Genomic DNA, 15,270 nt, shown 5'->3' on the forward strand with positions numbered 1-15,270 from the left:
TTATGGACCATTTTACACTGTCTATCATAAAATACTAATTCCACACACATACACTATAAAATTCGATGAAAATTGAAACCTACTAGCAAACCCACCAAAATAATAAAAAATTAACACTTCCAAATACTCATGCTTCGTCCTTTTTTTTTAAAAAAAAGGAAGTTTGGCAATAAAAAATAAACAAACAAACTATCTTCACTTCAAAAATCCAATTTTTTATAATTAAATTAAATTATGTTCACTTCAAATACATATTCTTTAATTAAATTAAATTAAAGGAAAGAAATCCAATTTTTTTTAAAACAAACAAACTATAAGTTTATAACTACGCTCACTTCAAAAAAGTATAAAAAATATAAAAGATGGGCAATAAAAAAATAAATCCCATTGTTATGTGTGCAGATCATGCAGCCGAATATCACAATAACCAGAGCGACAACCTCGGACCGCAACCAATAATCATTAGGATCATTAGAATGTGGCCCATCACAAATCACAAAAACAAAAATGCTTTCTTAGGAACACTTTTCATTTATCTTGACATCTAGGTTTGTCTAAAAAATATTATGTTTTTATTATTCCAACTACATTTGAAATGATAACTTTAAACCACTCAACAGGAACAAAAAATGTACCAACGGTTCGAAGAAGGGAAAATTTATCACATTAGATATTTTAATCTCCTTTCCAATAACCAACGGTACATGCTTACAGTTCAACCAAACATAATCAATATCAATGAGACAACAATTATTACACAGATTGAAGAAAACATTCCACCAATACCTTCATGCATATTCCGGCCCCAAAGCTACCCCCAGTTGATTAGCTTAGCAAGTGCAACCAATTTTCTCCCAGGTAAAAAAAAAACCATTCCCGGTCTCGCAAACAAATAAATTTTCTTTTTTCTCACTAAAAACAAATTATTATCACAGATGTTGTTGGCCGAATATGCCTCATCCAAGGAAGTGATATATATATAACAAGAACACAGATACAAAGATCATCATTGCATTGCGTTTACATTGGTACTAACACTTTATTAAATAATATTTATTTTAAGCAATAAATATATAATACAATCATTATTTGTAGATCCAAAATGGTACGTCTAACTATCTGGAACAACAAGGCAGAAAATTTCAGGGAGCTAAATCGCATATCTACCAGGAAAAACTAAATTGTAATCATCACAAGTATCATTTCACGGTTACATGAAGGTAATAAACTAAACATAAAGTTTATGCCAAAATAAATGCTTACAAATAATTTACTTTTTCAGGGAAATTATCACTTACAACCACACATGGATCGCGCTTTTACTTCGACACCGACATTGATATCATACAACGCTTCCAAAAGAGGAATAAACTGTTATCTTAAGCCTAATAGGTAACGATACCACTAAATACTCAAAAATATTCATTTCTCCTACGAAAATTGATTGCTCAACACAATATATTATTCAAATTTACTGTTATTTAAAAAAGAGAAAATGATCACCGCATCACATTCAAACCAAAACTCTATGGTTAAATCTACAATACACAAAATTAACAAACAACTTCTTAAACTAAAAAACTACCAATCAAAAGTATAAATTTAATTAATTTGAACATGTTATCCGCGCGTACACCGGATCTAGTTTAGGATAGCAATCTTTCCCATACATTTTTCACAAACAAAAACGTAAAGAAACAAAAAGAAAACACCGATTAGACCTACTACATAGCCAGCAATAGCCATTATACACAAAGTGATTGTTGGACTACCACATACGGCTATATAATAAGGTTGTAACTCTTAAACCTTGTGTGATTCCCAAGAAATACCCATAAACCAAGAAGTATTTATTAAGGCTGTAAATCAAAAGGCACTATAATTTTGATAAGCTAAAAATTTTAATTTCTTTCTAGATTGTATATTATTAAACAAATCACAATCTGACCATACTGGTTTTAGTGTTCCAGCTAAGCTGCACACGGCATAAACACATGTTATATGCAATGCATACGGCCAAAAAAATAATGTTCTCAAAGTCCAACTATAGTTAAATGGAACAATTAATACAAATATGTTTGGTCTTTTCTTTTTCATATGGGTCTCTCGCACACTCGCACCACGGGAAAAATACAAGGATTAGTTAGATATGCGACCCTACTTCTATAAATACTTTCCCGGGCAAAAAAAAAACGGTTTTTAACTGTCGCTGTAGAATGTCACGTGTCATAATCGTATCGGGTCGAGACCATCGAAGGGTTATAAAGTAGCCGACATGGTAGTCGCAATCACCGGTTAAGTAAGACTTTGGCGACGTAGAGACAGTCTCCACCATTGAGGTCATGCCACGTCATTTGATCTGGCACCTTCCACATTTACACCACACACAACGTGGAATTTGTCGCCTAAAATTATTTATCGTTTTTTTTTGTTGGCTTTATGATTTTTTTTCTTCCGTAAATGATAATGCTCATTGCTCACCCAATAATTATCTCTTTTTTTTTTCAAGTTACTTTTTGTTTTTTTTTTTTAATTGTAAAAAAGGAAGTTGTTAGCATTTGAATTTTGTAGATTTTATTAGCAATGTATGAAAGTTTATCTGACTTTTTTGCTGGGTTTATGATCTTTTTCCGTAAATGACAATCCTCACCTAATAATTATCTGACTTTTTTTTTTGTTTAATAAGTTTTTTGAACAAAAAAAGGGGAAAAAGTTTTAAATATTTGAATTCTTTTTTTCTTTTTTTTTTTGTTGTAGATTATAATGGCATATGAACTTGAACGCGAATTCTCCGCGGAATTGGGGTATAAGGCACATCGTGAATCTTGCGAATAATTGGGGTTTCTGATTCTTCTTCTTCATCTTCATCTTCATCTTCAGGGGTTTCTCATTCTTTCAAGTCAAACCAAAAAGTGTTCATCTTTGCAAAAGTGTTCATCTTCTTCTTCCGTGTAAGTCATCGTTTGCTCGAATTATCATTTTCTTTCTTCTTCTGGGATTAAATTTTGCGATTTCGTTTTCTATTGATCGAATCTCTCATAAAAATCTGGGCTTTGGTTCCGTGCACGTTCACGTTCAAGTAATTGGATTCCCCTGTTTTTTTTCTGGTTATATGAAATTGTGGTGGTTAGTTATAGAGAACGATTGGTTTAACAAGTTATATTTTTATTTCGTTTTAGAACTCTTATGCTATTTTTTTTGCATCCTTTGTCATGGTTGGTTACTTGTGATCAGTCTTTAAATCATAGCTTAGATTCATTTAATGCCAACTAATACTTGCCAGATCTCAATGTTATCAAACGTTACCACTTGCGTTAACTCTCAGGATTTGGAAAGTCTTTTTCTTATTCTTCTTGTAAAACTTTTTGCTTTTCTTTACAGATCTTTTTAGACGACTTATTGAGCAGCTGATTATGTTCTTCTCTGCCTTTTAGTTTAAGACAAGAGTCTGAACAACAAAAGTGAGAGATGGATGTCTCAGCGCTCTTAACCTCTGCTGGGATTAACATCGGGATATGCGTAGTCCTCGTCTCGCTTTACTCCATCCTAAGAAAACAGCCCTCCAACTACTGCGTTTACTTTGGCCGGATGCTCTCTGGTGGAAGAGTTAAACGCAACGATCCTCGTTGGTACGAGAGGTTTGCTCCCTCTCCGAGTTGGCTCGTCAAGGCTTGGGAGACTACCGAGGACGAGATGTTGGCTGCTGCTGGTCTCGACGCTGTGGTCTTCATCAGGATGGTTATTTGCAGCATTCGTATCTTCTCAGTCGTTGCGGTAGTTTGCATCTCTTTTGTTCTGCCTGTGAACTATTACGGACCGATGATGGAGCACAAGGAAGCTCATCTCGAGCCGTTGTCGATATTCACTATTGAAAACCTTAATCCACGCTCAAGATGGTAATGCTGCCTTAACCTCCACTAGTATTGTCATATATTATCAGGGCCGATCATGGGCAAAGCCTAACGAAACATTGGCTTTAAACGCCCAATTTTTTTTGGTAAAAATTACATAGAAAAAAAGCCCCCACAAATAATTTTAGGCTCCCAAATTTTTCAAAATTTTTTTTAGCTGAAATCTTTAATAAATCATTGCTGATTCTAGTTTAATCTTTTGTAATTTATTTACAGGCTTTGGGTACATTGTCTATCACTGTACATCATATCCTCTGCGGCATGTGCTCTTCTTTACTTTGTAAGGATCTCATATACCATGGTGCATCCTCTTTGTTCCATTGTTTTGTTCTCTCTCTCTCTCTCACTTCTGTTATAATACGTGTTTTAGGAGTATAAGACCATAGCCAAAAAGAGGCTGGCGTATATTGCTGCATCTTCCTCAAAGCCAAGTCATTTTACAGTACTTATGCGTGCTGTTCCTCAGTCTCCTGATCAATCTTACAACGAAACTGTGAGAGAATACTTCACAAATTACTATGCACCAAGTTATTTGTCGCACCTCATGGTCTACCGTGATGGCATCATTCAGAGACTGCTGGTAATGCCTTTTGTGTTATTCTGTTGGCTTTATTATCTTTTTTGTTTTGTTTTCTTGGACGCCACGAATATGCTTATTCAAGAGATTTAGAGTAGCTTATGCGATTGAGGTTCTTTTGTATATTACATCAGTTCCTTGTTGGTTCTCTGTTGGCATTTAGACGGTGTATACTCTTTATAACACATAGGTGAAGTGCAGTGATTTATTTTGGAGCACAACTGAGTTCATTTTAGATTTTACTAATATATTGATCATCAATTCTCTATCTCAGAATGATGCCGAGAAGATGCGTCAGGCAATAAAACATGTTTCTCCTGATGTAAGCTGTACTCCTAGTTTGAAGTCATGCAACTTTTGTACAGGACCTGGACCCACAAAATCTTTTCAAATCCTCTCTGACGAGGCAGGCAGTGTCAAAAAGCTGGAGCTTGATGAGTTGACTTTGACTACAACCGAGGAAGTAAGGAACTCTTTTGACTTTGATAGGTGAACTCTGTACTTTATATGATCTATGCATAGTGTGTGCTTTAGAAGTAGTAGTACTGAGTCTCAAGGAAACCTAAAAGGGCACATTGAGAAGTTGAATGGACCTTGACTAACTGAGCTTTAAACATTTCTGCTCATTTTTGCAGGAGCGTCCCGTTGCTTTTGTGTTTTTCAAGACTCGTTATGATGCTCTTGTTGCTTCGGAGGTTCTTCAAACATCAAATCCTATGCTATGGGTGGCAGACTTGGCTCCAGAGCCTCATGATGTCTACTGGAAAAATCTGAAAGTACCTTATCGCCAACTTTGGATGCGGAAGATAGCAACCCTTGTTGGTGCCGTTGCCTTCATGTTTGTGTTTCTTCTTCCTGTTACTGGCATTCAGGGGTTAACTCAACTAAAGACTCTATCCAAGAACTTTCCTTTTCTAAGACCCCTCTTGAAAGGGTGAGTGTATAATTGATTTTATTTTATTTTATTATTATTTTTGATTTAATCAAATCCTTTATGGCAGGGATATTATGAACCGGGTGATCACAGGGTACTTACCAAGTGTGATACTGGTTCTATTCTTTTATACCGTTCCACCATTGATGATGTACTTTTCAACCTTGGAGGGATGTATCTCCAGGAGTCTGAGAAAGAGAAGTGCGTGTATCAGAGTTGTCTACTTCACCATCTGGAATGTGTTCTTCGTCAATATCCTCTCAGGCTCTGTGATCAGGCAGTTGAGCATCTTCTCTAGTGTCAAAGACTTGCCTGCACAACTTGCTAAAGCTGTTCCGACACAGGCTGGCTTCTTCATGACTTACTGTTTCACGTCTGGTTGGGCTGGTTTGGCGTGTGAGATCATACAACCTGTGGGTCTTATATGGAACCTGATAGCAAGAGTTATTGTCAAGAACAAAGATGCATCTTATGAAACACTTAGGTTTCCTTACCATATTGAAATCCCTAGGTTACTCTTGTTCGGTCTCCTTGGTTTCACCAACTCTGTCATTGCGCCTCTGATACTACCGTTCCTGCTCATCTACTTCTTTCTAGCGTATCTTATATACAAGAATCAGGTACACTTGCAACTCATATCATCTCTGTTCTCTTTGTACATGGACAAGAGATTCAAATGTTTTATTTTATTTTTGCAGATAATCAACGTTTATATTACAAAATATGAAAGCGGTGGACAATACTGGCCTATCTTCCATAACACTACAATCTTTTCACTGATCTTGTCTCAAGTTATAGCTCTTGGATTCTTCGGTTTAAAGCTGTCAACGGTTGCTTCAGGTTTCACCATTCCATTGATTCTTCTCACCCTTCTGTTTAGTGAGTATTGCCGGCAGAGGTTTGCTCCTATCTTTCAAAAATATCCAGCTGAGGTAAGAAGTTTACTCAATTTTTTTTTCACATCCTCGTGGGATCTTGACTGGTGAATTTCTTTCTTTTCAGATTCTTATCGCTATGGACAGAGCGGATGAGATCACTGGAAAGATGGAAGAGTTACATAACAACTTGAAAGCTGCCTACTCTCAGATACCATTGTGTTCTCAAGAATCTAGCAAAGCTGGATGCAGTCCTCCTTGCTCAGATCAGGAGTTACCAGGTTCTGAGCAGCTGAAGCCAGAGAATCTGGAAGCGGAAATGCTAAAAGCGTTTCAAAGAAGTAAATCTAGTCATGATCTTGAAGTGAAGTCTTGTCCCAGTGGTTCACCATGTCGTTATTCTCCAGGATTTGCTGAGATTTATAAACGAACATAAGATACATTGAAGGATTGTACAGTTCTGCCTGCTAAATTGAAAATGTGAATTTTATAGTTACTGCAGGTGGGAATGAAACAATGCTTGGTTACTTGTGTACAAGTAGGATTCTTTTTTTTTTCATAGTTTTTTGCGAAAAGACAAAAGAATATTATTATACAAAAGAGAAATGATCAAAAGAGCTTTTCTATATCATATATGTTTTACACAAGTGTTGTGTATACAATGCATAATCTGGTTGATAATTTGGTTTATCAGTTGATACATGTGACCCATCCTTTGGTATCTTCAATCGATCCTGTCTGAATACCGACAAGAACCGAACGCAGTTTCTGGCAGACAGATTCATCCCCGGTTTCATACTCTACTCTAAATGTTTCAGAATGATATAAATACATCAGGCCAAGTCTGTGTTTTAACTTTGGAGTAAAACTTGTTCAAGTCATTGTGACGGTGTTTACCTTTTGTCCTGATACGTTATAGTGCCCACAGGAGCAACTCCTACAGCAGTTCCAGTGCAGAAAACTTCATCTGCTTCCATCACTTCATCCACATGAACTGACTTCTCTACTACCTAATCATGTCCCAAGTGTGAGAAACTTAGTTTTTTTTTTAGCTCTAAAACAACCTTTGATTTGTTTTACCTCATAACCTTGATCACTGGCGATCTCCATCACACTTTTCCGAGTAACCCCCTCGAGGATTGTCCCATTGGTTGCAGGAGTTGAGATTGTCCGACCCTGAACTAGTGTTATTAGGAAGATACAGCAAAGAGAACTAGTGTTTATGCTTGTATATTATTACCTTTACAACAAAGACGTTGCAAGAAGAAGCTTCCTCAAGATACTTCTTCTTAACAGAATCAAGATAAAGAACGTCTGAAAACCCACGGCTCTTGGCTCTACTCAGTGCTTTCAAAACCTACAACACATTAAATTTATAAAAACTTGTTCCCTCTCTCCATCTTTGAAACTAAGTGGGGTTTCAGTACTTACTGGTGCATAGTTTGTGATGCTCTTGACTCCTCCAGCTCCACCAGGAGCTGCCCGGACATACTCTTCCTCAACATAGAGGTTTAAAGCAGCAATACCTTCCTATAAACAAGTAGAGAAAATATTTACCATTGTCAGTGAAAAAAATCCAAAGAGGAAGAGAAAGAGAAGATACCTTGAAGTAGTTACCAACAGGAGATGCATAGACAATGAATGTATATTCAGGTGAAGGTCCTAAACCAAGAATAGGACCACTTCCCATCAACAGAGGCCTAATGTACAAAGAACCTTTCCCTGAAGGAGGAACCTGACCACTCACAAAAAGTCACTCAGATAAATCCCAAAGGAAACCTCTTCAGAGGATATATATAACGTGTGTTACAAGAAAGCGTTTTATACCCAACGTTTATTTGCATAAGCGGTTTGTTTAACTGCATCAACAAACTGATCAACCGAAGGAGAAGGTATGAGCATCCGTTCAGCACCAAGCTGCATTCGGACAGCGTTGTGATCAGGGCGAAACAGAAGAAGCTTCCCATTTTCTTTCCTATATGCTTTTGTACCTTCATAAATTGCCTGTTAATAAATAATAACCCCACTTGGTTAGAACAATCTAGAGATAAAAATTAAGAAACATTTGGGGGATTGCAAGAGGCTTGCTTGCCTGTCCGTAGTTTAAGACACCAGCAGAAGGACTCAGCTGAATATTGCCAAAGCGACTGAGTTCACCTTGAGTGAACTCACCGTCTTTTGAGCATTTCATGACGTACATGTAATCAGCTGGAGTTAGACCAAACCCAAGATTGTCCCAGTCCACATCAGCATACTCATCATCTCTATTTAATAAGGAAACAAAGATTGTGATCACAGAGCTTTCTAGTGTCAGTAGTTATATGAGTTGGATCTAAACTTACTGATAAAGAGGTTTCTCTCGCAAGGCTGAAGCAGCTTGTGCGTTGTACTTAGAGAAAGTTTGTAGCTGTTCATCATAAAACCAAAGAAAAAAATAATATTCTCAGACATGTTTTTTATTCTCGGACATGTTTGTCTGGACAAGAACTCATTAGTAAGGAGATATGTTTTCCAGTTTATACCGTACGAATATTTGAATGAAGAGGTAGAACCAGACTTTTGCGCAGAGATGAGATTGCTTTAAACATTTTCTCAATTGCAGAGCCTGTGGAAGATGATCTTATTGATTTAATAAAAAAAAAACGAGAAAATTCTTGAATGATTACAAAAAGAAAAAGAAAAGGTGAAGAGAACACCAAGAACTGTGTCAAATTGAGTATCTAACACGTAAGTGATTGCCAAGCTTATGTGAAATGTCGTGCTTTTATCTTGGCAAATCGTTGAATTTTTATTCTATTTTTTTCTTTTTCTTTTTTATTCAAAGTGGAAATTGGTAAGAGTTCTTATCTAGTTTTTCTGTGTTATTATTATTGTTTTTCTTTGCTTCGTCACTGTGTCTATCTACCTGATCAGATCTAGACGTCTCTTTCTGGAACTAGAATTAATCGAGATCAGTGGATCGTGGTTCTTGTCTCGTTTGAATGGTTAATTACCAAACAATTAACGAAAATTTTGGAAATATCCTATTTTTGAATTTGTAAATTATTTTAAGTTGGTATATAATCAGCTTCATTTTTCATTTTTGACATCCAACACTATGCTCCTTGTGCATAGAATTACATAGATTTGTGGATCTTCAAATAAATTAGTATATTATTTTAGCATTTGTCCATCATGTGTTTGCTGAACGGATAATACATAACTCTAACACAACTTAGTAACATATGATACACGTTAAAAAGATGAATGTCTTTCAATTTGGTATTTTTTGTTCTTAACAAAATATTTTCAATAAAGATCACTGATAAAAGAAATGATAAGGGGTGCTAGTGTATTTTTCGAGAAATTTTGACCAATGACAAAATGATGTTATAATACACATTTTAGTAATGTTTAGGGATGGCGCACTTTCAAAGAAAGATAGTCCAAGTTCTCATCATCAAGTGTGCGTTGTCTACTTGTCTGGGATTATGGATGGCCCTCCATATGGATTATTTTCAAAATAAATAATTATATTACAATATGAGTTCCAGAGATGGTGGGGATAAACTCGACAAGTAATAGCCTCATCAGATGCAGAGGCTACTGACAATAAAACTTCGTTAAATGTCTCACATCATCGTCTTTTCAACGTCTTCCTTCATTATCACGTTAATGAAAGAGCTTTTTGATTTGATAACAACGTTTTTCATCCTATGCTTATTAAACATGTCCCTTTCCATAACGTCCTATCAAAAATATCTTTGTCTAACTGTCTCACCCCTTCGTTTTTCCTTTTTTCAGTTCAAAATCTAACAACCAAACCTAATGTATATCATCTATGAACATGTGCCAAAATCATAGATCATGGAAGCTCAGATCTAGCAAAACTAGACTTTGTAAACTACCAACATTCCTAACTATTTGCATAGTTGAGATCCTAATCACAAATTCACAACACAGGCTTTAGCAAAGAGAAACATTAGAAGCAAGTTAACTAATGATAATAAAAAAAAGTTAACTAATGACTAAAAGTATTGCAGAGTGAATAAGTCCTAAATAAATTCTTAATTCATGCTCATTCACAGACCAATAGAAGCTAATTTGTGAACAGTAAGACTACTCAAGTGATACAATTTCTCCTAAAAAGGAAAACTAGATCAGACCTTGACAAAGTTCCCTGGGGTTTTGGTGGACCTCCTTGAAAAAAATCTCTATGAGTAGGGTTTGTAAATCTTAATCTCATAATTTGGACATTTTAGGCTTCTTTTGGCATTTCAATTACATGATTTTGGGCAACATAAAATGTCTTCAGTTGATCCACCACCAAAGGTAAAGCCTAACTAAGGAGAATCATCTAAAGACAATGAATAGATGCAAACATTGTAAACAATATTGTTGAGGTTTTAATAAGTTTTATCTTATAAGTTATACAGCAAAGAGTGCAACACAATGATCTCTTTTTCTCTCAAATTAGTCAATCTCCAGCACCCAGCCTTTTGTGTCTTGTATAGAACCATTTTGTATTCCGACAAGAATAGATCGAAGTTGTTGTGTAACTAGCCCATCTCCCACTTTGTACTCAGTCCTGCAGATTTATAAACAGATAAGTTTATGATCCTAAGAATATAAATATTATAATATTCATGTATGTGAAGAAGAAGAAGAAGAGACCTTATGTTCTGAAACGTGATGCTTCCAACAGAAGCAATTCCAGCGGCAGTTCCGGTGCAGAAAACTTCTTCTGCTTCCTTCATTTCTTCTACCGGAACTACTCGTTCTTCCACCTGTTACATTACACACTTTTCAAGAATTGCAAAAGAGTTTGAAAATGTAGAAACAGAGTATAACAGAGCAGAAGACACTCTCTTTCTTGGGATTCAAGTAACCTTACCTTATAACCAAGATCAAGGGCAATTTCGATAACGCTCTCTCGTATGATCCCTCTGAGAATAGTCCCATTTGTAGCTGGAGTTACTATTGTATTCCCCTGAAACGACTCAAGAAACTTCAGTTTTTACATTAACAAAAGAAGCATTCAATTTTCTTCATAAAAAGAGAGTTTCCTTTTTTACCTTAACAAGGAATATATTAGCAGCTGAAACTTCTTCTATGTTCTTCTTTGTTTCTGCATCAAGATACAATACATCCGAGAATCCTCTCGCTTTCGCACTTCTCATCGCGTCAAGCACCTATGTTTTACAGTTCATTACCAATACAACACTCACTTATGACACAGAACACTTTAGTACTTAATACCAGACTTGACTTGAGTGTTTTTAACTTACTGGACCGTAATTAGAAATGGCCTTAACGGCACCAGTTCCTCCAATATACGCGCGTGGAATCACCTCCTCAACGTAGAGGTTCAACGCTGCTGTACCTTCCTATACAAGCAATCCAATTCATGATCAAAAATCAAGATCAAGAACAAGACCAAAGTAACGTTTTAAAAGCACTGACCTTAAAATAGTTCTGAACAGGAGAGCCAAACACAACAAAAGTGTATTCTGAAGCTGCAGACACACCCAGGCTTGCTCCGCTTCCAAACAACAACGGTCTGAGATACAACGAGCCTTTTCCCGGAGGAGGAACCTAGTGAAACAAAGCCTGATCAGTCTTTCAAGATAACTAAATGAAAGATTTTTTTTTTACGTTGACATTTATTTAAGATTTTTAATATATTATTGATGGTTTTTTTTATAAAACTTGTGGTGAAAACAAAAAATACTTAATATAAAACTTTTTTTTTGTTCCTTTTCCCGGAGGAGGAACCTAGTGAAACAAAGCCTGATCAGTCTTTCAAGAGAACTAAAGAAAGATTTTTTTTTTACGTTGACATTTATTTAAGATTTTTAATATATTATTGATGATTTTTTTTTATAAAACTTGTGGTGAAAACAAAAAATACTTAATATAAAACATTTTTTTTGTTCCTTTCCATTATATTTTGTATTAAAAATAATATATATCTATATATATAATTCGGGCTGACTATTATAAATATGGAGAAACACAGGATTGGACCACCGCTTATCCCCACTTAAACCGGCCCTCGTATCGAGGAGCAAACAATATGACGAGAAGTTGTACCCAACGTTTGTTTGCGAGAACGGTCTGCTTGACACCTTCCATAAACTGCTGAACAGAAGGAGAATGCATACACATTCTCTCAGCTCCATTCTTCATACGCATCGCGTTTAGCTCTGGACGAAACATAAGAACCCTGCCGTCTTCTCCTCTGTACGCCTTCATCCCCTCGATTAGTCCCTGCAAAATCCACCAGAAAAAATCGTTTATAATATGAATATTTTGTGTGTGTTTTTTGGATGAAGATTTGAAGCTTTGCCTGGCCATAGTTGAGAATTCCAGCAGCAGGGTTGAGTTCCATGTTGCCGTAACGGCTAAGGCAACCTTGTTCGAAGTTTCCTTCTCTACAACTTTTGGTGGCGAACATGTAATCTGTTGGTACAAGACTGAATCCGAGGTTGTCCCAGTCCACATCAGCATACTCTTCATCCTCACTGCAACATGCCCAAGAAATTTTGCCTATTAAAGGTTTTTTTTATTTTTTAATTAAGTAGTATACAAGTGGACTCTTATAATAAGTGGATTAAATATCACTGATAAACGTAAATTAAATTCGAAAATAATAGTCATTTTCATTTCACATTTAAGATTTCACAATAAAACATTTTCTTATACATGCATATATGCAATTATATTTAATTTAACTTTCATTGTTGCTATACTTTTGTTACCCTCATTGAAGGAGAATGGGTTGAAGTTGAACTCATTACATTGATTACCGGGTAGCTTGAGGTCGCGTATAACTCGAAGTACACTTTTACCAACTGGTTTTTTTTCTTACGTACCTATGTTACACGGAAACGGAAGCGGATACGTGGAAGCGGAAGCGTAAGGAAGCGCAGAAGCGAGATTTTTTAAAATATTAGGAAGCGGGTACGTGTTGGAAGCGTATATCCATATATAAATATATGTAAATTTTTAAAAAAATTAGAACTAAAATTATATGATTTAAATTTGAAATAAAACATTTATTCATTTATAATAATTTTGAAATGATTTTATATTAAAACTGTAAAAATACACATAAATTATGTTTACAAAAAATATTATATTAATTATTTTTAATACTTCATAAATAATTGACACAATATGTTTCAATATGTGCTATATCTTTAATAAAAAATCTCAACGCATAAAGATAATTTATAGTATTATTTTTGATATTTATATATTTATAATTCAATATTCATTACTATTAATTTTTTTTTATTTTATATAGATTAAAACTATGGTTTTATATTTTATTGATATACATTGTATTTTTTTTTAAAAATGGAAGCGTGATTCCAAAACGGAATCATAAGCTTCCAACAGGTTTTTAAAGAGAATATTTTAGAAACGTTTTAGAAGCGAGATTCCACAAGCTTCCACAAGGTTCCGATTCCGATTCCGGTTCCGAAGCGGGAAGCGGACGTCCGATGAAGCTTCCGTGCAACGTAGTTACGTACTTTATTTTCTTAAATCCCATTTTATCTTTTTCTTGTAAATTTATGTGGTGGTAATGACAAAAGAAAGGACAAATTAACGTTAGTATTGTAGGTAATATTACCGTTCTGACCTCAGCATCGCTGATACATGTTCTTCTACAACAGAAGCTACTGCCTTGGTCCCATGCATACGAAATCCACAGATCTGTAATATTAATGAATACATACCAGACAACCACACAGGAGCGTAAGCCTCAAACGAACCAGATGTCTTTTTTTGAATTGAAGAGTAAAAAGATTTATTGGGAGAAAAGTACAGACCTTAGAAATATAAGAGGAAGTTGTTGGAGATTTAAGTAAGCAGCGAAGAGCCATGAAAAATGTTGTACGAGCTTTGTGTGTGTGCACCAAAACTGAAACTCTTGGATGGGATGTTGTCACCAATTTTTGACAGGTTAGAGAGTGAAGAGCAGAGAGAGAGAGAGAGGGTTGATATATATATATATATAGAGAGAGAGACAGCGAGGAGAGGAAGATAGAAGCATTTACAGCTATGTTTCTTCTCTCTCTTTTTGTCTTCTGTGATTACAGCTATGTTTCTATGATTAATTACTTCTTTCGGTATTAAAAATAATAATAGAAAAGTTTTAAATATAGAAAACATTACTAAAACCTAATCGTATCCCCATAATATGTTGATAAATACATACTATCACGAAAACTATGTAACGACAGTTTACTAGTAACAAATTGATAAGAAATTATTTAGTTGGGTCTTCTCATGCTGTTAAAGTATTTAAAGAAGTTTATAAACGTTGGGTTCATTTCTTTATATTTTTCTTACAATTTTCCAGCTCACATATATATAAACAATATGTGCAAGTTTATATTGCTTAGAATGGTAATTAATCCATATGACATTCACGTGCTTTCTTCTAGATGGTATTCAACTTGTTGACCATTAGTGATTGAGTAACTTAAAAAGTGCGGTTACGGTTGTGTATTGACTCTATCACGTCACGTAAAATATCAATAGTGAAGTAAATGCATACCAACTTTTTTTTTGAAAAGAAATACCAACTTTATTTCCTTACATAGTTCTTCATTAAATGAACCCCTTCTCGTTTCTAATTTAGGTAATGCTATATGCTTTTGTAGCCATCCCATTTGTAGTTATGTCTCGTCAATTTTGATACAGTATTGTCTAAAGTATATGTATGGGTGGCTGTGAGAATCCTGATTCGAATATCTACATTGCCAACAATATTAAGGATGGTAGATGCAGAACAGTTGGACAAGTATGAGATTATAGGTGGTGTGGATCATTCGTGATTGCTTTTATTAGTAACACTGACTCAACTAACACATGATATTTTTCGATCCACTGCATGTGGATGACTTGGAGATTTCTCTTGAATATCTTGATATTTAGTTTGGAGGTCTAACATTTAATAAACTTTTATTCCCGCTTTGGTTA

The 15,270-nt window shown here is 35.2% G+C and overlaps 3 protein-coding genes across 5 annotated transcripts; 1 reads left to right on the forward strand and 2 right to left on the reverse strand.

The window, feature by feature from the left end:
* Positions 1-2,645: 2,645 nt before the first annotated feature.
* On the forward strand, positions 2,646-6,928 carry LOC106362400 (CSC1-like protein At1g10090). Of its 2 annotated transcripts, none has more exons than XM_022690421.2 (9): positions 2,646-2,951; positions 3,435-3,896; positions 4,128-4,191; positions 4,282-4,491; positions 4,763-4,951; positions 5,124-5,422; positions 5,490-6,042; positions 6,121-6,354; positions 6,425-6,928. In XM_022690421.2, the coding sequence occupies exons 2-9, from the start codon at positions 3,469-3,471 to the stop codon at positions 6,731-6,733; spliced, it is 2,286 nt and encodes a 761-aa protein (XP_022546142.1). In that variant the 5' UTR covers positions 2,646-2,951; positions 3,435-3,468; the 3' UTR covers positions 6,734-6,928. The 2 variants fall into 2 exon arrangements, with proteins under 2 accessions (XP_022546142.1, XP_013657747.1); XM_013802293.3 differs by having other exon boundaries at positions 2,649-2,951; positions 3,382-3,896.
* On the reverse strand, positions 6,807-9,138 carry LOC106362401 (branched-chain-amino-acid aminotransferase 2, chloroplastic-like). Its single transcript, XM_022690422.2, has 11 exons — positions 8,994-9,138; positions 8,820-8,902; positions 8,640-8,704; positions 8,390-8,561; positions 8,125-8,301; positions 7,901-8,032; positions 7,729-7,827; positions 7,538-7,654; positions 7,378-7,473; positions 7,195-7,307; positions 6,807-7,102 (listed from the first exon to the last, which is right to left on the reverse strand). Exons 2-11 carry the CDS (start codon positions 8,883-8,885, stop codon positions 6,988-6,990), a joined length of 1,152 nt encoding a protein of 383 aa, XP_022546143.1. The 5' UTR covers positions 8,886-8,902; positions 8,994-9,138; the 3' UTR covers positions 6,807-6,987.
* Positions 9,139-10,629: 1,491 nt separating this feature from the next.
* On the reverse strand, positions 10,630-14,499 carry LOC106362399 (branched-chain-amino-acid aminotransferase 1, mitochondrial). Of its 2 annotated transcripts, none has more exons than XM_013802291.3 (10): positions 14,115-14,499; positions 13,916-13,998; positions 12,626-12,800; positions 12,370-12,546; positions 11,740-11,871; positions 11,565-11,663; positions 11,352-11,468; positions 11,171-11,266; positions 10,951-11,063; positions 10,630-10,864 (listed from the first exon to the last, which is right to left on the reverse strand). In XM_013802291.3, the coding sequence occupies exons 1-10, from the start codon at positions 14,166-14,168 to the stop codon at positions 10,750-10,752; spliced, it is 1,161 nt and encodes a 386-aa protein (XP_013657745.2). In that variant the 5' UTR covers positions 14,169-14,499; the 3' UTR covers positions 10,630-10,749. The 2 variants fall into 2 exon arrangements, with proteins under 2 accessions (XP_013657745.2, XP_013657746.2); XM_013802292.3 differs by having other exon boundaries at positions 13,925-13,998; positions 14,115-14,370.
* Positions 14,500-15,270: the final 771 nt, after the last annotated feature.

This window comes from Brassica napus, chromosome A8, assembly GCF_020379485.1.
Source record: "Brassica napus cultivar Da-Ae chromosome A8, Da-Ae, whole genome shotgun sequence".
Taxonomy (NCBI): Eukaryota; Viridiplantae; Streptophyta; class Magnoliopsida; order Brassicales; family Brassicaceae; genus Brassica; species Brassica napus.